Raw genomic sequence first — 15,301 nt, 5'->3', positions numbered from 1 at the left:
GGGGGGAATCTCTGGCCTCACCTGTGCTGTTGTTGATGTGGAAGAGGCCACTCTGGGCGCCCAGTAGGCGGTAGGTCACTACAGCGTAGATGTCCTCATCTGCATCCAGGGCCAGGATGGGCCCATTGAGCATCGTGAGGGGGGTCCCTGGGCAGAGGTGAGAGGGGTCACTGCAGGGCCCGCCAGTCCCGCCCTCCCCGCTCCCAGCCCTTCCCAGTGAGCCATGGCTGAGGATGGATGAAAGGGGAGAGGGGAGGGGGGCCGGGGCGGGGCTGTGGCAGCCTTGGCAGATTGAACACAGGTGCCTGGGGAGCGGCCTCAAAGCCCTGCTGGGGAGAAAACACACGCAGTGAGCAAGCCCCTCGGCCCGCCCGGAGCCACGCCTGCCTTCCCAGCAGCCTTTGAGGCTGGCCACTCACCAGAGGGTCTGGGCATTCCCTGACATCCCCTTCCTGATGCTCCGTGCACAGGTGTCTGTCTATACCTGGCTAGGAAGACAGGTGTGTGCACCTGGCGGGAGCACTTGTGCCCTGGGTCCCAGGTTGTGAGTTGTCTGCCTGTGCCACCGTGCGTACTTGCATGCGTGAGTGCGTGTGCAGGCACCCATGCCCTGTGCATCTGGGTGCCGGGCACATGCACATGTGTGCTGGGTCTGGACCCATGCTGGCCGTGTGCGAACACACGCACACGCGCGCGCGCACACACACAGGTGAGGCTTCAGAACCGAGTGCACAGCAAGGCCCTGTGCGCGCACATCTTGCTCTGACTCCACACCCAAGCTTCAGGGCTGGAGGACGTCCGGGCGCCATCCAGGGGGAGTCAAGACAGGACTCTGCTCCTTGAAGGGCAGTGTGAGCAAGGGGTACACTGGCTGACTCAGGCCTCAACCCCTATCTCTGCTTACAGCCAGTCCTCACACTGTACACGCCCCTCTGCAGGGGGACCTGGGACCTTAGCTGTCTCTGTCAACCAGAAGCTGTTCCAAGAGGCCTGGCTGGCCCGCCAGCCCCTCAGCACCGCATCTCCCATCCACACCCACAGGGGCTGTTCAGCCATGTGGCGAGGCTGCCTGCCCAGCCAGACCTTCCCTGGGCCCCCATCAGCAGGAGGTGGGCTTTCAGGCCCCCAGTCTCTGGGGCCTGGCAGGGACAGGGTTTCAGGGGTGGGGGCAGCACCTACCCTCGGGGGAGTTCTCCATCACCTCCGCCTGGTAGGTGTTCTCAGTAAAGAGCGGGTGGTTGTCATTCTCGTCCGCAAGAAAGATCAGCAGGAAGTCGAAGTCCTGTGGGGGGAGGTGGGACGCAGGGTGGTCTTGGGCTGTGTTCCACCACTGCACCATAGTGGGAGGGGCTCAAGGCACAAAGCTGTGTGGATGACCAAAAGCCAAACCAGGGATCCAGAGACCCTCCTGCTAGGTGGTCAAGTCATTCCCCCTGCCTGGGCCTCAGTTTCCCATCTGGCAAATGGGCCTGTGAACTCCCTCTTGGAGGTGTTGTGACGGTCCCGGGAGACGGAGGCTTTGAAAGGTGCCTTATCTCGTGACGTAATTGAGGTTTGGGGCCAGAGGCCCGAGTCTTGTTTTTAACACCTCAAGACCTCCTAGGCATCCTTCCAAACCATGCCCACCTTGCTTGGGAGTCTCTGGGCCTCCAGGCTGGTCTCCAGTTCAGAGAAGAGGCGTGACACCCCCCACCCCGCCCCAGGCCACACGGCAAGTTAGTGGCTGAGGGGTGACCAGGACGGCAGTCTGTGGATTCCCATCACTCAATGCTGCTGCTTCCAGGACAACCAGGCTGTCCCCAAGTAGGTGGAGGAGGGGCCACAGAGGGGAACTCAGAGCAAAAGAGGCAGGGGGCTCCTGAACAGAGGCTTCCTGGGCTAGATTGGTGGGGAAGCTGGGGCCCAGCGGGGCCGTATGTGTGCCAGGAGCAGAGCAGAGCGGAGCTAGGCAAGCCCAGGTTGCACACGCTGGTCAGAGACTGCCCCTGCCCTTCCCCCCCCACACACAAAGGGACTGTTTGCTTCTACAGCACCCACCGGCCCTCAGTAAAGGGGGTCAGAGGCCTTGCTTTCTGAGGGGGGACACAGTCCCTGAGGACTCAGAGAATATGCCGTGAGTGTCCCCATGGCCCTGGGCTCATCGCTGTGGCGTGTGCCCAGGGATCGGAGGTTGGGCGGAAAGAGGAATCTGGACGGGCGGAGTGTTCGCCACTGTCCAGGGCCTGGGCTGCATCCTCGGGGGACACTGGCTCCTCTCCACAGCCCAGAGTGGTGTGAGCATTTCGTGGAGCAGAAGGCGAATGTGGAGAGAGTTACAGCACTGGGGGACTCTTAGGCCCAAGCGCCCCCCACGGGCTTCCGGTACTGGAACTGGGGAGTCCTCTGTGTCTCACCCGCCTGGCGATGCGGGGGTCCCCTGGGTTGTCCTTCACCGAAACGGTCAGCTTGTAATTTGGGATCCGCTCACGGTCCAGGGCCCGGTTCACAGTCACGACCCCTGTCTGGGATATGGCGGGCCGGTGAGGCAGGCAGGGACTGCGTGCTGACCCACAAACGCGCCCGCTCTGCCTGCGGCTCCAGGGCTGGCTACGGACGAGGAGAAGGCCCAGAAGGCCAAGCCTGGCCTGCACCTGTGGGGTCTTGGCAGGACTCAGGGACCCACCGTTGCTCCCGTCTTGCTGCCTCAAAGGGATGGACCCTCTGATGACCCTTCGGGTGGGGCTGCTCACCAAGGGGTCAAATGAGGACTTCCTGGTGCCTCTTGGTACAGACTGCCAGGGGCACCAGAGGCTCTGGCACTGGCCCTGCATGTGACAAGCTTCAGGGGTGACAGGGCTGGCTTGAGAGGGGGTCCAGAGGTGGCTCATCAGGGGGACTGGAGGGAGACTGCCTGGTGAGAGCCTGGACCAGAGGGGCCTGACCCCACTCCCAGGAGCTGGGGCGCTCAGCACGTAGGTGCTCTGTCGTGGGGACCCCCGAGCCTGCTGCGCCGGCAGGGCGCTACCGTGGCATTGATGATGAAGGCCCTCTCGCGGTTGCCGGCCGTGATGTTGAAGGTGAGCAGGGCATTGCAGCCACTGTCGGCGTCACTGGCCAGGATGTGGGCGACGAAGGTGGAGACGGGGCTGTTCTCGCTGATGGTGATGTTCATGGGCAGGTTCAGCAGCACCGGGTCATTGTCGTTGATGTCCAGCACCCGGATGCCCACCAGCATCTGAGGCAGAGGGGAGGCGGGAGAGGTGGTGCAGGCGCGGGGCGGAGGGAGAAGGGGGGGGTGAGGGAACGTGATGGCGGACACAGAGGCGGAGGAGGAGTGGAGGCCGGGTGGAGCGGAGGCCCGAGGGGTGCTCACGGAGGAAGAAGACAAGGTGGCGTGGGTGGTGGGAAGACGAGGGGCGGGGGGAGGGAAAGGATCACTAAAAAGGCCAAAGCGGATGACCGTGAGGACAAAGAGGGCGGGACAGTGCTGGGAGGATGGGTGCTCGGGGGCTGGAGCATGGGTGCCCACGAGGTGAGCCCTGAGCAGGCGTGGAGGTCTGCCGCAGGCATGCAGGGTGGCCGGGTTCGTAGGCGCAGATGAGAAGCAGGGTCTCTGGTGGTGGGGTAAAGCCAGTGGAAGGGGCTCCCAGACTCACTGTGGAGCTGAGGGGGGGCACCCCCCTGTCACGGGCACAGATGGTCAGGTTGTAGAAGGCAATGGTCTCCCGGTCCAGCTCCACGTCCCTGCGGACCCGCAGCACCCCCTCCACAGGAGAGATCAGAAACTCCCCTGGGTGGGCCCGGGAGAGGCTGCAGTTAGCAGCATGGCCAGGAAGTGCGCAGAGCCCAGACCCCCCCTCCACCCCCGCCCCCGCAAACCCAAGCCTCCAGCTGGTCCCAGCTTCAGAAAGAACCTCGTGCAACCTGCCCAGGGAGCGCTGCGGGCAAGTACAGAGGCAGGAGGACCAGGTAACCACTAGGGGCGCACGTGAGCCGGGGACACTCACACATGGTGGGCCTGGCCTCCCCACCTGTAGAGCAGACTGCAGTCATTCCTCCCCACCTGTTCAGTGGGCAGACCAGGGATTCACCCTGGGTGAGATGGTTAAGTTGAAAAAGTGGGGGGTTTCTTTCTACAATCCCTGGGTGGCACCAAGAGGTTGGTTGTTTGCATCCACCGAGAGGTAGCTTGGAAGAAAGGATTGCCATCCGCGTCTGAGAACCAGCAGCTGAGAACCCCACAGAGCAAATGTCTGCCCTGATCCACGTGGTGCCAATGTGGGCCGAACTCTACTGGGTGCTTCCTCACAGGGACCGGTTTCAAAGTAAGGAGGCCTGGGGGCCCGGCCACACGCACTTAGTTGTGAACTGAAAGGCCTGGGGGTTGGGACAAAGTGCTAGTGATCCGTAAACAGGGCAGCCTAGAAAACCCAGACAGCGCTTCTCTGCCGCAAGGGGCTGCTGGGGGGCAACGTCGCCTCGACAACACTGACAACATCCACAAGACCCCTTTTCTAGCAGCTTAGGATCAGAAATTGGTCCCTGAAGGTCTGAGAAACTTCTGAATGTGCGATCCCTCCCAGATCGAAAAGAAGAGAGAGAGAGAGAAGCAGGAGGAGGAGGAGGAGCCAGAAGACCAAAGCTGAACACACAGGAGTGCCTTGCTACAGGTGAACCTGCCGCACTGGGCTGGGGGCGGGCTGGGGGGAGTGGAGGAGGAGAGACCCACGGCAGGTGGCCCCATCGCCCTCCATCTATTCCTGGTTCTGTGCCATGGGCACACTGCAGAGAGGGCTCTCTGGCTGGGGGGGTGGGGGGGGTCCCCTAGCCCCAAGACTGCCATTCCCTCACCTTCTAGGGAAGCCTCAGCTGGTCCTTTGGCTCAGCCCTTGTTCCAACCTGGCTGAGCAGCCCGCTTTCTGAGGACGTCTGAGAGCAAGCCTTAATTCTCAGTCTCTGAGTTGGATGGGGCCTCCAAGAGAGTCCTTTGGAAAATGAAACTGAGGCCCAGTGAAAGGTGGGGACTTATTCTAGACCCCACAGTGTGATTTGAACCACAGTGCATGGTCTTTTCAGATGGCAGCACTCAGAGCTCAGCAGGGCAGGAGGGGCAGGAGAGAAGGAGAGGTAGAGGGTGAGGAAGGCACTCTGGTGGCACAGCAGGCTAAGCATGGGGCTGCTAACAGCAAGCATGGTGGTTCAAACCCACCTGCTGCTCTGTGGGAGAGAGACGAGAGGCTGCTTGTGCCTGTAAAGATGCAGTCTCAGAAAACCTAAGGAGCAGTCCGACTCCATCCTGCAGGCTCGCGGGAAGAGAGCCAGGGGAAAGAGTGGGATCCGGTTGGAGTGCAGACATTAGGGGGTGAGGGAGGCTCTGGCGAGAAGAAAAGGGAGGAGCGGGGGAGCAGAAAGTGGGGAGAACTTGAGGAAGAGGGGCTGACTCTTTGTACTCCCCCAGGAACTGGGAGGAAGTTACTTTGGAAAGTGAGGGACAGGGGTCCCGGAGTAGGGTATTGACTTATCCAAGGACACACAGCACAGGGCCAGAGCACAGACAGAGGTCACAGCTCCCCAAGTCTTCTCTGCCTGTCCCTTGACCTCTGCCTCACCACTCCTGGCCTGGCCCCTGCCACTGTGATTGATAAAAACCGTCTCAAGTCCCACCTGCGCCTCAGCTCTGCACCCCACGGGTGTGGCCCGGCCGGCCAGAGGCACAGAGACTGCTCTAGGCAGGATTTCCCAGGTCTGGGGATTCCCTTTCCAAGGCTTTCCAGCCCAAGCCAAGTGCACACAGATGGCCTCTTGCCAGCCTTCAAACCGGCACAGATCCCCCCACTCCTTGAAGGAAGGTACTAGGTTCCTGAAGGCTCAGAGGTGCTGGACCCAGGCTCCACCCAGGATAGACCCCTGCAGCTCAACTCCCAGGGACCAGCAGGCCAAAAGTTCTTGCATTGCCAGTGACCCTGATGGCCTTGGTGGGTAAGCATTAGGCTGCCACCACAAGGTCAGGGTGCAAGCCAACCATCAATTCCATAGGACAAGGTCCCTGTGGAGATGTACAGCCCTGGGAACCCCCACAGGGGGAAGGGCCAGGATGGCAATGGGGCTGGGGCATGTGCCAGGGCTTGAACACCCCACCCTCTCACATCGGCACTCACTCAGTGCCGGCTCACAGTGACTCCCTCTGCGTTCCCGAGCCCACCTCGACGCCTCTCCACTGAGGGAACCCCTCCAAGAGGAGGCTGTCGTGGTGGGGCGGAGCCTGCAAGCTGGGTGACCTTGAGCACCTCATGTCACCCTGTGGGGGGTGGCTACACTGGGCTCTGCCCTCTGGGTACGAGACAGATGCGCCCATTGGCAGCTCAGGACCACCCTCCTCTGCTCCATGTTCACAGCGCTCTCACCTCGGCCCTGTGAAGAGGGGTGAGCGGGGCAGCATCCGCCATCGTAGGGTTGGGGAAACTGAGGCCTAGAGAAGAGGCACCCGGAGGCGGGGCCAATTGCTGTGAGACCTGTCCTGCTCTGCGTAAGGTGGGGAAGAGCCCCGGCCCCTTCTTAGTTTAGGCCCTACTCACCTAGGGGGTCTCCATCCACGATGCTGTACTCCACCTGGCCGTTGGGGCCCGAGTCCCGGTCGTGGGCCAGGAAGGTCCACACTCTGGGCCCTGGCTGGCCCTCTGTGACGTCAAACGGCCCCTCGTAGTCTCGGGGGAAGGTGGGCACATTGTCATTGATGTCATTCACGTCCACCAGCACCTGAGTGGTGGACACGGCTAGTCAGGGCCAGAGATCCCAGCCAGGCCTGGTGCTGGTTTAGCCCCCGCTGGGCATCTGCCCCTTCACCTGTAAACGGGACCTGGTAACCCTGCCTTGTGGGGCGGATGCAAGAGTCTTAAAGGATCAGGGGAGGGGAAGAAAGGGACTTTCGAGGTATCCGTGTGTCTGAGCCACTGCCACCGTCAAAGCCTTTTCTCGGCCATACTGATGTGTTCCTAAGGGTGCTGTGGACCTCCGGTTCCCACTGGGCTCCGCTTCCTTTGATTTCCCTCTCCTCTGACGAGCAGTTTTGATTAGCCCCCTCACAGCGGAGGAAACAGACGCTCGGGAAGGGTACGTGACTCGCACAGGGTCGTAGCTCTCAGAGCTGCAGGCGCGGGCCACGGAAACCCTGCTGGCTCGAGCAGAATCACGGTCTTCCCAGGAAGGTGGGTGCCACGACCCGTCTGACAAGTGCAGCCACAGACAGGCCCAGCGACCTCCTCGAGGTCACACAGCCCATTGGGATGGTCGAGGAGGCTAAAGGCTTTTGGATTTAGCCATCCCCACTGGGTACCCAGGCTTTGGCCATCTCTCCAGTTGGGTGTGTCCCCTCACTTACCGTGGTAGTAGAGGTGAGACGGTGGGACAGGATGGGGCACTGGTCTGTGGCGGTGACGATCAGCGTGTAGCGGCCATGACTGATCTCGTAGTCCAGCTCCTTGACAGCGCTGAGGACGCCCTGGGTGGGGTCAGAGAGGAAGCAGGGGGCGGGGGGGTGTCAATACATGGTGGGTCTGAGTGCGCTGGGAACTGGCTCCTCCACGGAGCTCCCCCTGACCATCAAGTCATGGAGGGGGACCTTGACCCCTCTCCATCCAAGCTTTCAGGCTCTGAGCATGGCTGCCCCCACCAGGTATCTCCCAGACTCCATCGTCTCTCCTCACCCTGCCCTGACCCCTGCTAACCGTGTGTCTGTCGATACGGAACGTGTTGATGATGTTGCCCGAGACGATGGCGTAGCTCACTGTGCCATTGGGCCCCTCGTCCGGGTCCAGCGCCTGGATGGTGAGGAGGCTGGCGCCCACCGTGGCAGGGCCCTCATCCAGCAGCACCTCGTAGTGGGGCTGCTGGAACGCAGGCGCGTTATCGTTTTCATCCACGATGGTCACATACACGTGGGTGGTGGCCTGCGGAGAAAAACAGGGCGAGGTGGCCAGAGGGGTTGAGGTGGAGTTAGCTGGTTAGTTAGTTAGTTAGTTAGTTTCTCCTGGACGGAATTCATTCCGAGTGAAGGAGAGGGAGGAGCCACAGGCTGGTGGAGGAGGAAAACACACACGTCTTTGGCTCACGGTGTCTCCCTGCTCAACACGTCTGGTCGTGCACCCTCCCTATGGATTGACATTGAACAATGTCCCGTGGGGATCCATCAGGTTTCATTGGATGGGTTTTGGAAATAGGTCATCGGGCCTTCTTGTCCCTAGTCCATCTTGGTCTGGAAGCTCCACCAGGACTCGTCAGCATCAGAGCAACAACAGTGATCTCAGCCACTGCCTGAGGGGTGGAAGCTGCTGCACATAAGGGTTACTGCCCGGGAATCAAATGCAAGTCACTGGCATGGAAGGCAAGAATTCTACCACTGAACCATGAAAGGATGAGATTTTTTTTTAAGGGACCGAAAAAGAAATACATTAAAAAGAACATAAAGAAAGCACATGAGGCTCCATGAAAAACAAGGGTAACTGGTTAGGGTCACAAGAGGGCACTTACATCACTACTTACTGTCCAGTGCCATGACAGACCTCACCAATCAATCACAGTACTGCCAAAGTCCACCCCAGGCTCCTCCTCAGCAGAATCCCGGGGATTGAAACTGGTATACGAGAGAAACCCAGGAGTCACCTCTCCACTACTCTTTTGTCAGCTTGTACTGCGGTGGTTTGTGTAGTGCTGTGATGCTGGAAGCCATGCCACCAGTGTTTCAAATACAAGCAGGGTTACCCATGGAGGACAGGTGTCAATGGTGCATCCAGACAAAGACCTACTGAGAAGAAGAACCCGGTGCACTACTTCTTAAACAATGGTCAGTGGAAACGATAAGAACCATGGTGGGACATGATCTGGCACAGCCCCGTGAAGCGAGCCCCTCAGGGTGGGGAGCGCACAGAATGAGGGGAGCAGCTGCGAGCCCGTTAGGACTTCGCATGTGGAAGGCAGGCAGTGTGAATCTAGGGAAACCGGAAGTGGTCAAACATGGGATGGAACGCTTGATGATAGAGATCGTAGGCTTTCGTGAATGGAAACAGACTGGCATTGGCTGTTTGGGACTGAACAATCGGATGACAACTTGAAGGGAATGGTATCGCATTCAATGTGGAAAAGAACATTTCAGGGCTCGTTCTGAAGTAGAAGGCTGTCAGGGATAGGATCATGTTCAGATGCCTACAAGGAGCAGCAGGCAACAAACTATGACTCAGATTCATGCGCCAACCACTAACACTACAGATGAGGAAATTGGAACTTTTTTTAAAACCAATTTTTGAGATCTGAAATTCATCAAACATGCGACCATTAAATGTGCATTGGTAATTACTGGTGAGTGGAACGTAAAACTTGGAAACAAGAAGGATCAGTAATTGGCAATATGGCGTCGATAATAAAAACAAAGCAGAGATTGCGTGGTGTGATGGAATTTTGCAAGACCAGTGACCCATTCATTGGAAATACCTTTTTGACAACCTACACAGTGACTATGCACATGGACCCTGCTAGATGGACTATACCAGAACCAAGTCAACTACATCTGTGGAAAGGGACCACGGAGAGGCTCAACAGCATCAGGTGAAACAAGGCTGGGGCTGACTGCAGTGGCGGACCCTCAAGTGCTCATATGCAAGTCACAGGGGAGCTGAAGCAACAGAAAGTAAGTCCCTGAGAATAACGCGCAGCCAACTCGAACGTAGAGACCATCTCGAGAAAGAGTTGATGCACTGAACCTCATGACGAAGGACCAGCTGCTCTGTGGTCTGAAACCAAAGACAGCAAACACAAAGAAACCAAAACTCAAACAAAGACAGAAACAAGCCTGCGGGCATCGGGCGCTGGCCTCCCATTGGCTGGGAGTTGGAAGGACATCATGAGGCCTTCCCCCCTAGTCCATCTTTGTCTGGAAGCTCCACTGAAATGTTTTAGCACTGGGGCAGCGCTCACACCAACCACAGTGAGCTCAACCACTGTCCGACGGGCAGTGCCCAGGAGTCAGTAACCCTGTAGGACAGAGGAGAACCGCTCCCCTAGAGTTTCCAGAGGAAGGAGCACCTGGCTCAGGACTGGAGGGGGATTCATTACCCCGCTGCAGCATCCTGGTTAAAAGGGAAGATGATTTGAAACACTGACTGATGAAGGTCAAAGATGGTAGCCCATAGATTCCAATTCATAGAGAGCACCCCACAATCTTCACAACCGGACCAGCCAGCAACATCCTGATAAAGGGAGAAGCTACTGAGGGTATTAAGAATTTCATTGTTCGATTCAAGAAATAAAGTGATGATGAATTGCATGGGGCGGACCTGCTGTGAAAGGTCTCTGAAAGGTGTTTAAAAGTAGAGCTGTCACCTTGAGGTCTCAGGTGCCTGACCCAAGCCATGATGTTTTGAATCACTCAGATGATGTGGAAGGTGGACAGTGGATAAGGAGGGCGGAAGGAGGACTGGTGCCTTTGAAGAGCCTGGAGTGTGTCACCAACTGGGAGGAGGAGGAACACATCTGCTTTGGAGGGAGCCCAGCCAGGGCACGCTGTAGAAGTGAAGATGTTGAGACCGTCTCACGGGCTTTGGGCATGCCAGCAGGAGGAACCAGGCCGTGGGGAAGCATCACGCTTACAAAGCAGAGCAGCAGAGAGAAAGAGGAAGACCTTCAACGAGACAGGCTGACACAGTGGCCGCAGGGATGGGCGCACAGAGCAATGGCATTGAAGAAGACAAGGCTGGGCAGTTTTGCTTTCTTGTCCCGGAGTCAGAATTAACTCAAATGCCCCTAACGAAGACAATTATGGTCACTTCTAACACTCAGCTCTGCCAGGCTCCGGTCTCCCGAGAGACCACGTGAGGCTAGCCTGCAGTATGGAAGCTGCACACATTGCTCATATCGATGGAATACAGGCTTTTGGCCTTTTTAATGGAGAGGACATTGGATTTGGGGTCACATCATGGGCAGAATTTCTTGAGCTGTGGACAAAATCAAGCTCACGGGACACAACTCAGTGGCAAGAACAGCTTCTGCGACACCACGCCTGCGATGGGCTCTCCCTGGCTGATGCGTGGCCACGTTCATACGGCACTTGGCAGAGTTGTCGCGGTTGGCTGCTGTCCAGTCAGGCCCAGGCTCATGGCGGCCCCAGGACAGTGGAACAAAGCCCGCCTCACTGCTACACCATCCCTGTGACCAGTTGGGGATCAGACCACTGTGATCCATGGGATTTGGGTGGGGCTGGAGTTTGGAAGGAGATCACCAGGGTATATATTTATTGTAGTCCAGGTTAGTCAGGAACCTCTGCTGAAACTTGCCCAGCATCATAGCCACTCGAAGCCTCCACCGGCCAGGTGGTGATGGCCACGAAGCGCACCCGAAGCTGAAGCCAAGTCTCCCACGTGGGAGGTGAGAATTCTACCAGTATTCCACCAGCGAGCCACCGAAGGCACCTTCACAAACAGGGCGGATGTGTGGGGGAAGGAACGAGCCAGGGGTGCTAGTCTTCTCCCCAACCCCCTCCCTGCTGTGTCTTTCTTCCCCTGGGAGGGTATTCCCTCTGCGTTGCCTTCACCTGGGCTTCCCATGGGGCTCCCCCATGGGTGGGCCAGGGGGCAGCTGTGGCAGAAGGCAGGCAGAAGGAGGAGCAGGAGGGAGTGGTGGGGACTATGACACACATCCCCGCCTTTCCTCCTGCAGTTCTGCCAGCAGCTCTGTTCGCTGATGAGGAGACCTCTCTCTCGTGGCTCCAGCTCTCCTCACTGGGCATGGATGAGCTCATCTCCTCTTCTTACCCCAGGCCCGGGCATGGCATGGCTTCCCACAGGTGCTAAGTCCTGGCGCTTTCCCATCCCACTGCCAACGGTCCCTCCGTGATACCCTGTGGAGCCATTTCCGGTCAGAACCCATGTCCCATGGTGCCCATGTCCCCTTCCCCTCCAACGCACATTCACCTGAGAACTCAGGATGTGGCCTGCGTGAAGATAAGGTCACATCGGATTAGGACGGACCCTAGGGTTACCCTTAGTAAGCCCCCCTACTCTACTAAGCATGGTGCTCTTTTCCAGAGACTGGCTCCTCCTGACGGCATGCCCAAAGTCCGTGAGACAGGGCTCAGCACCCTCACTGCTAAGGTGCACCCTGGTGGGCTTCCTCCAGAGCAGATGCATCCCTTCTTCTCAGTTCGTGACACACCCTGCTCTTCGACCGTGCGGGTCAGAGGCGTCAGTTCTCCTGAATCCGGCGCCTTGTCTTCTTACAGGAAGATGTGTGAAGACAGCGAGCGATGCCCCACGAGGAAGCCGAACGCCCTTCGACCCTGGGAGCAGTCCAGGGTCATCAAGGTTGGCCACCACCAGGAACTAGGAGAGGCTGCTAGAAAGAGCCAACCCTGCTGAACTCTTGATTCCGGACTTCCAGGCAGCTCAGGTGGCGGAGCGGAGTACACATGGGGTGCTAACATAAAGTCAGCCGTTTGAAACCCCCAGAAAGCAGAGGCCCTCACCTCCCGCAAGGACTCAGGTGCTCAGACACCCCCAGGGGCAGCGGTGCTCCGGGCTACGGAGTTGTTATGAGTCTGACTCTGCTTGATGGCAGGGAGTTAGACAGGGTCGCCGGGAGCCCGAGGGATTCAGTGGCAGTTGGTTTGGTTAGCCTCCAGAACTGTGAGAGAATAAAATTCGGTGGTTTTAAGCCACCTGGATGGTGGCACTTTGTGATGACGGCCCTCAGATATGAGTCGAGTTGACTCCTAGGCTATCACAGCTGCAGCCATGTCTCCTAGAGAGAGTGGGACCCTGGTATTGCCACGGCCAGAGAACGGAGTCAGGTGACACAAAGAGCAGAAGGTAGGCCACCTGTGAACCATGTTCTCCTGGGGCCTGATGGCTAGCTCTGGGGTCATCTCTGCAGCGACAGACAGATGGATAGAGGACCCAGGCCCAGGAATGTAGTGCCACTGCCCTGAAGTCACGGCTTTCGTGGGGGCCAGAGAGGGCCGTGTTAGATGGCTGCTGGAAATGGTTTGCAAAGCAGGTGGAGTTGGTAACCTTGACATAGAGCTCTGTGGCCTTGAACAGGACAAGCTCTTCTCTGGGTCTTTCCTGTCCAGTAACCGGGGGATCTATCTGGATCTCTGAAGTCCCTCCTCCTTCAGATATTCTGGGGTCTGGCCGCTTGACATTGGTCACATGGGCGACAACCCACTATGGGGAGGCATTCCTTGGGCCTTGGTCTCTCACTGAAACTTTATTAAATTATAAACGCTGCGAAGGAGTGGGGTGGCAGCAGGGGGCAGAGAGGGGGCGGAGGGAGGAGAGAGAATGAGAAGGTATTATTTTAATATTTCTCAAACTTCCTCCCCAAAATTGGAGAGGGAGCTTGCACTGAGAAGTTTGCAGAGTAACCGGAAGGGTCTCAGGAATTAAAGCACTTTGAAATTGCTCGTGCTGCCTTTGCAATCGCATGTGCATTTACATCAGCCTCCACGACACACTGGTGGGGAGGGCGGGCTCTCCCGTGGAGAAAGCAGGAACAGGATTGCGACATCACAGCTTTGCCGTGGTTTGCGGCAGCAGGGGGCGGGCTGGGTGACTGCTGGCGGACTCTGCTGGGAAAGGAGAGTGGCTGAACAGCACGGGGAATGAAACCACAGACCTGAATCACACAAGTGAGCATCGTTGGCTTGGCAAATGGGTTGTTGTATGTCACACACACACACACATTAAAAACCTACGGCACCGTGTCCATTCTGACACACAGCGACTTGGACTGGGACATAGAACTGCTCCTTAAGGGTTTCCGAGGCTGTACATCTTTACCAGAGCATACGGCCTCGTCTTTCTCCAGAGCAGCAGCTGGTGGGCTTGAACCACCTTCCTCGTGGTTAGTAGCCCAACTCATCACCCACGGTACCCCCAGGGTTCTTGACACACAGTGGTAGGGACCCTGAAATGTTTGAACCTTTCTCTGGGGGCTGTGCACGACCCTGGCTGCAGCTGGGGACACTCAGCCCAGGGGGAGCCCAGCCCTAGGTCCCTCAGGACAGCTTCTCTGCCAGCAGGAGCTCAGGCTGGCAGGGGAGGGGCTGCACAGCGGAGAGCAGAGGTGAGGCTGGCTCCCACTCTCCCGGCCCCCCTCCCAGATTCCCTGCGGTGAGTCTAACCATTGTGCAGGGTGTGTGTGTATGTGTGTGTGTGTGTAACAAAGTCACTCCACAGAGTCCCCTCTGCTTTGAGGCCAGTCTAGGCAGTGGGCAGGGGAAGAAGGTCTGGCATCTTCTTTCCTCCCAGCTGGACTCCTCCCGCCCTGCCCTGTCCTAGCACTGAGGAAATAGTGCTTGAGGTTCCTGGACCCTGCCTTCCCCTGGGGCAATGCCTCTGCCCCTCACAGATGCCCATGTCACCCTGATGCAACCCGGGAGGCGCAGGGGAGGGGAGGGGAAGCTAAGTTGCTACAGCTCTCAGAGGAAGGGCTGGCAGGCTGCTCCTCCCTTCCCCCATTCCCAGCCTCTCACCTGCTAGTCTCCCCCTCTCCGGCCCCCCTTGGGAAGGAGGCATCCAGTTTCAAGGGTGACAGGGCCCCACCAAGCCAGAAAGGAGTTTGGGAAGAGAGGTGAGGCGTTCCAGCCTCTGCTCCCATGGACAGAGCCACTCTGCCTGGGACAGCCAGGGTGGGGAGAAAGCCCAGGGCCCATCAGGCTTTGCACCTTCTCCAGGTGAAAGGCAGGTCACACTGGGCCAGCCGGGAAGGGAAAGCTCCTTTGAAATGGGATCACAAGGTGAGGGTCAGCTCATCCTGTTGGTCCCCCAGGCGCCCAGGGGACTGAGCCTACACGAGGTCACCTCTGTGGTGGCCTTCCCTTGCCCCACCCCTGAGAGCCCCCAGAGAAGCGGGGACTGGAGCCATGCTGCCCATAATCCGTTTTGAAACGGATTGTGGCTGTGACTGTACACTACTGCTTGCTGTGATTGAACTATGGAACAATAGGGTATCTATTAGCTCCCAATAAAATGGTGTGGAGAAGCGGGTAGGGAAGCAGCTGGTGGGTTTGCAGCAGTGGTGGGATTTAACTAACTTGGTCTCCAGTTTGAAGCCCTGATGACCATTTTAAAAAGATATGCCGAAAGGTAGACTATTATTTCATACAGTTAATCCTTAAATAAGAACAAACAAAGAGGGACACAAAACTAGATTATGAGAGTTTTAAACTATAATGAAAAATATTAAATCAAACCTGACCCAAAACAATAAAACTCTCATTTGAGATATTTCCATACTGCTTCTCGATGGGCAACTCCCTTCATTTTGCTGCCAGCAT

At 57.8% G+C, this 15,301-nt stretch overlaps 1 protein-coding gene across 4 annotated transcripts in view; it reads right to left on the bottom strand.

Moving 5' to 3' along the window:
* The window catches only part of CDH23 (cadherin related 23), an 86,801-nt gene that overhangs the window by 22,747 nt on the left and 48,753 nt on the right, over window positions 1-15,301 (bottom strand). For 3 of the 4 annotated variants that reach the window (XM_013004237.3, XM_045291229.1, XM_045291230.1), the window contains exons 8-15: window positions 7,704-7,925; window positions 7,358-7,477; window positions 6,555-6,735; window positions 3,636-3,769; window positions 3,005-3,214; window positions 2,394-2,501; window positions 1,180-1,282; window positions 22-147 (exon numbers count right to left, since the gene is read on the bottom strand). In XM_013004237.3, the coding sequence (XP_012859691.3) occupies window positions 22-147; window positions 1,180-1,282; window positions 2,394-2,501; window positions 3,005-3,214; window positions 3,636-3,769; window positions 6,555-6,735; window positions 7,358-7,477; window positions 7,704-7,925 (1,204 nt within the window). The remainder of the gene's footprint in view (window positions 1-21; window positions 148-1,179; window positions 1,283-2,393; window positions 2,502-3,004; window positions 3,215-3,635; window positions 3,770-6,554; window positions 6,736-7,357; window positions 7,478-7,703; window positions 7,926-15,301) is intronic. The other variant, XM_045291231.1, reaches the window with a different exon arrangement.

Source organism: Echinops telfairi, unplaced genomic scaffold (assembly GCF_000313985.2).
Source record: "Echinops telfairi isolate 266 unplaced genomic scaffold, ASM31398v2 ScPeMD7_70;HRSCAF=299, whole genome shotgun sequence".
Lineage (NCBI taxonomy): Eukaryota > Metazoa > Chordata > Mammalia > Afrosoricida > Tenrecidae > Echinops > Echinops telfairi.
Note: the sequence above shows the minus strand (reverse complement) of the source record. Positions and strands in the feature narration are given on the sequence as shown.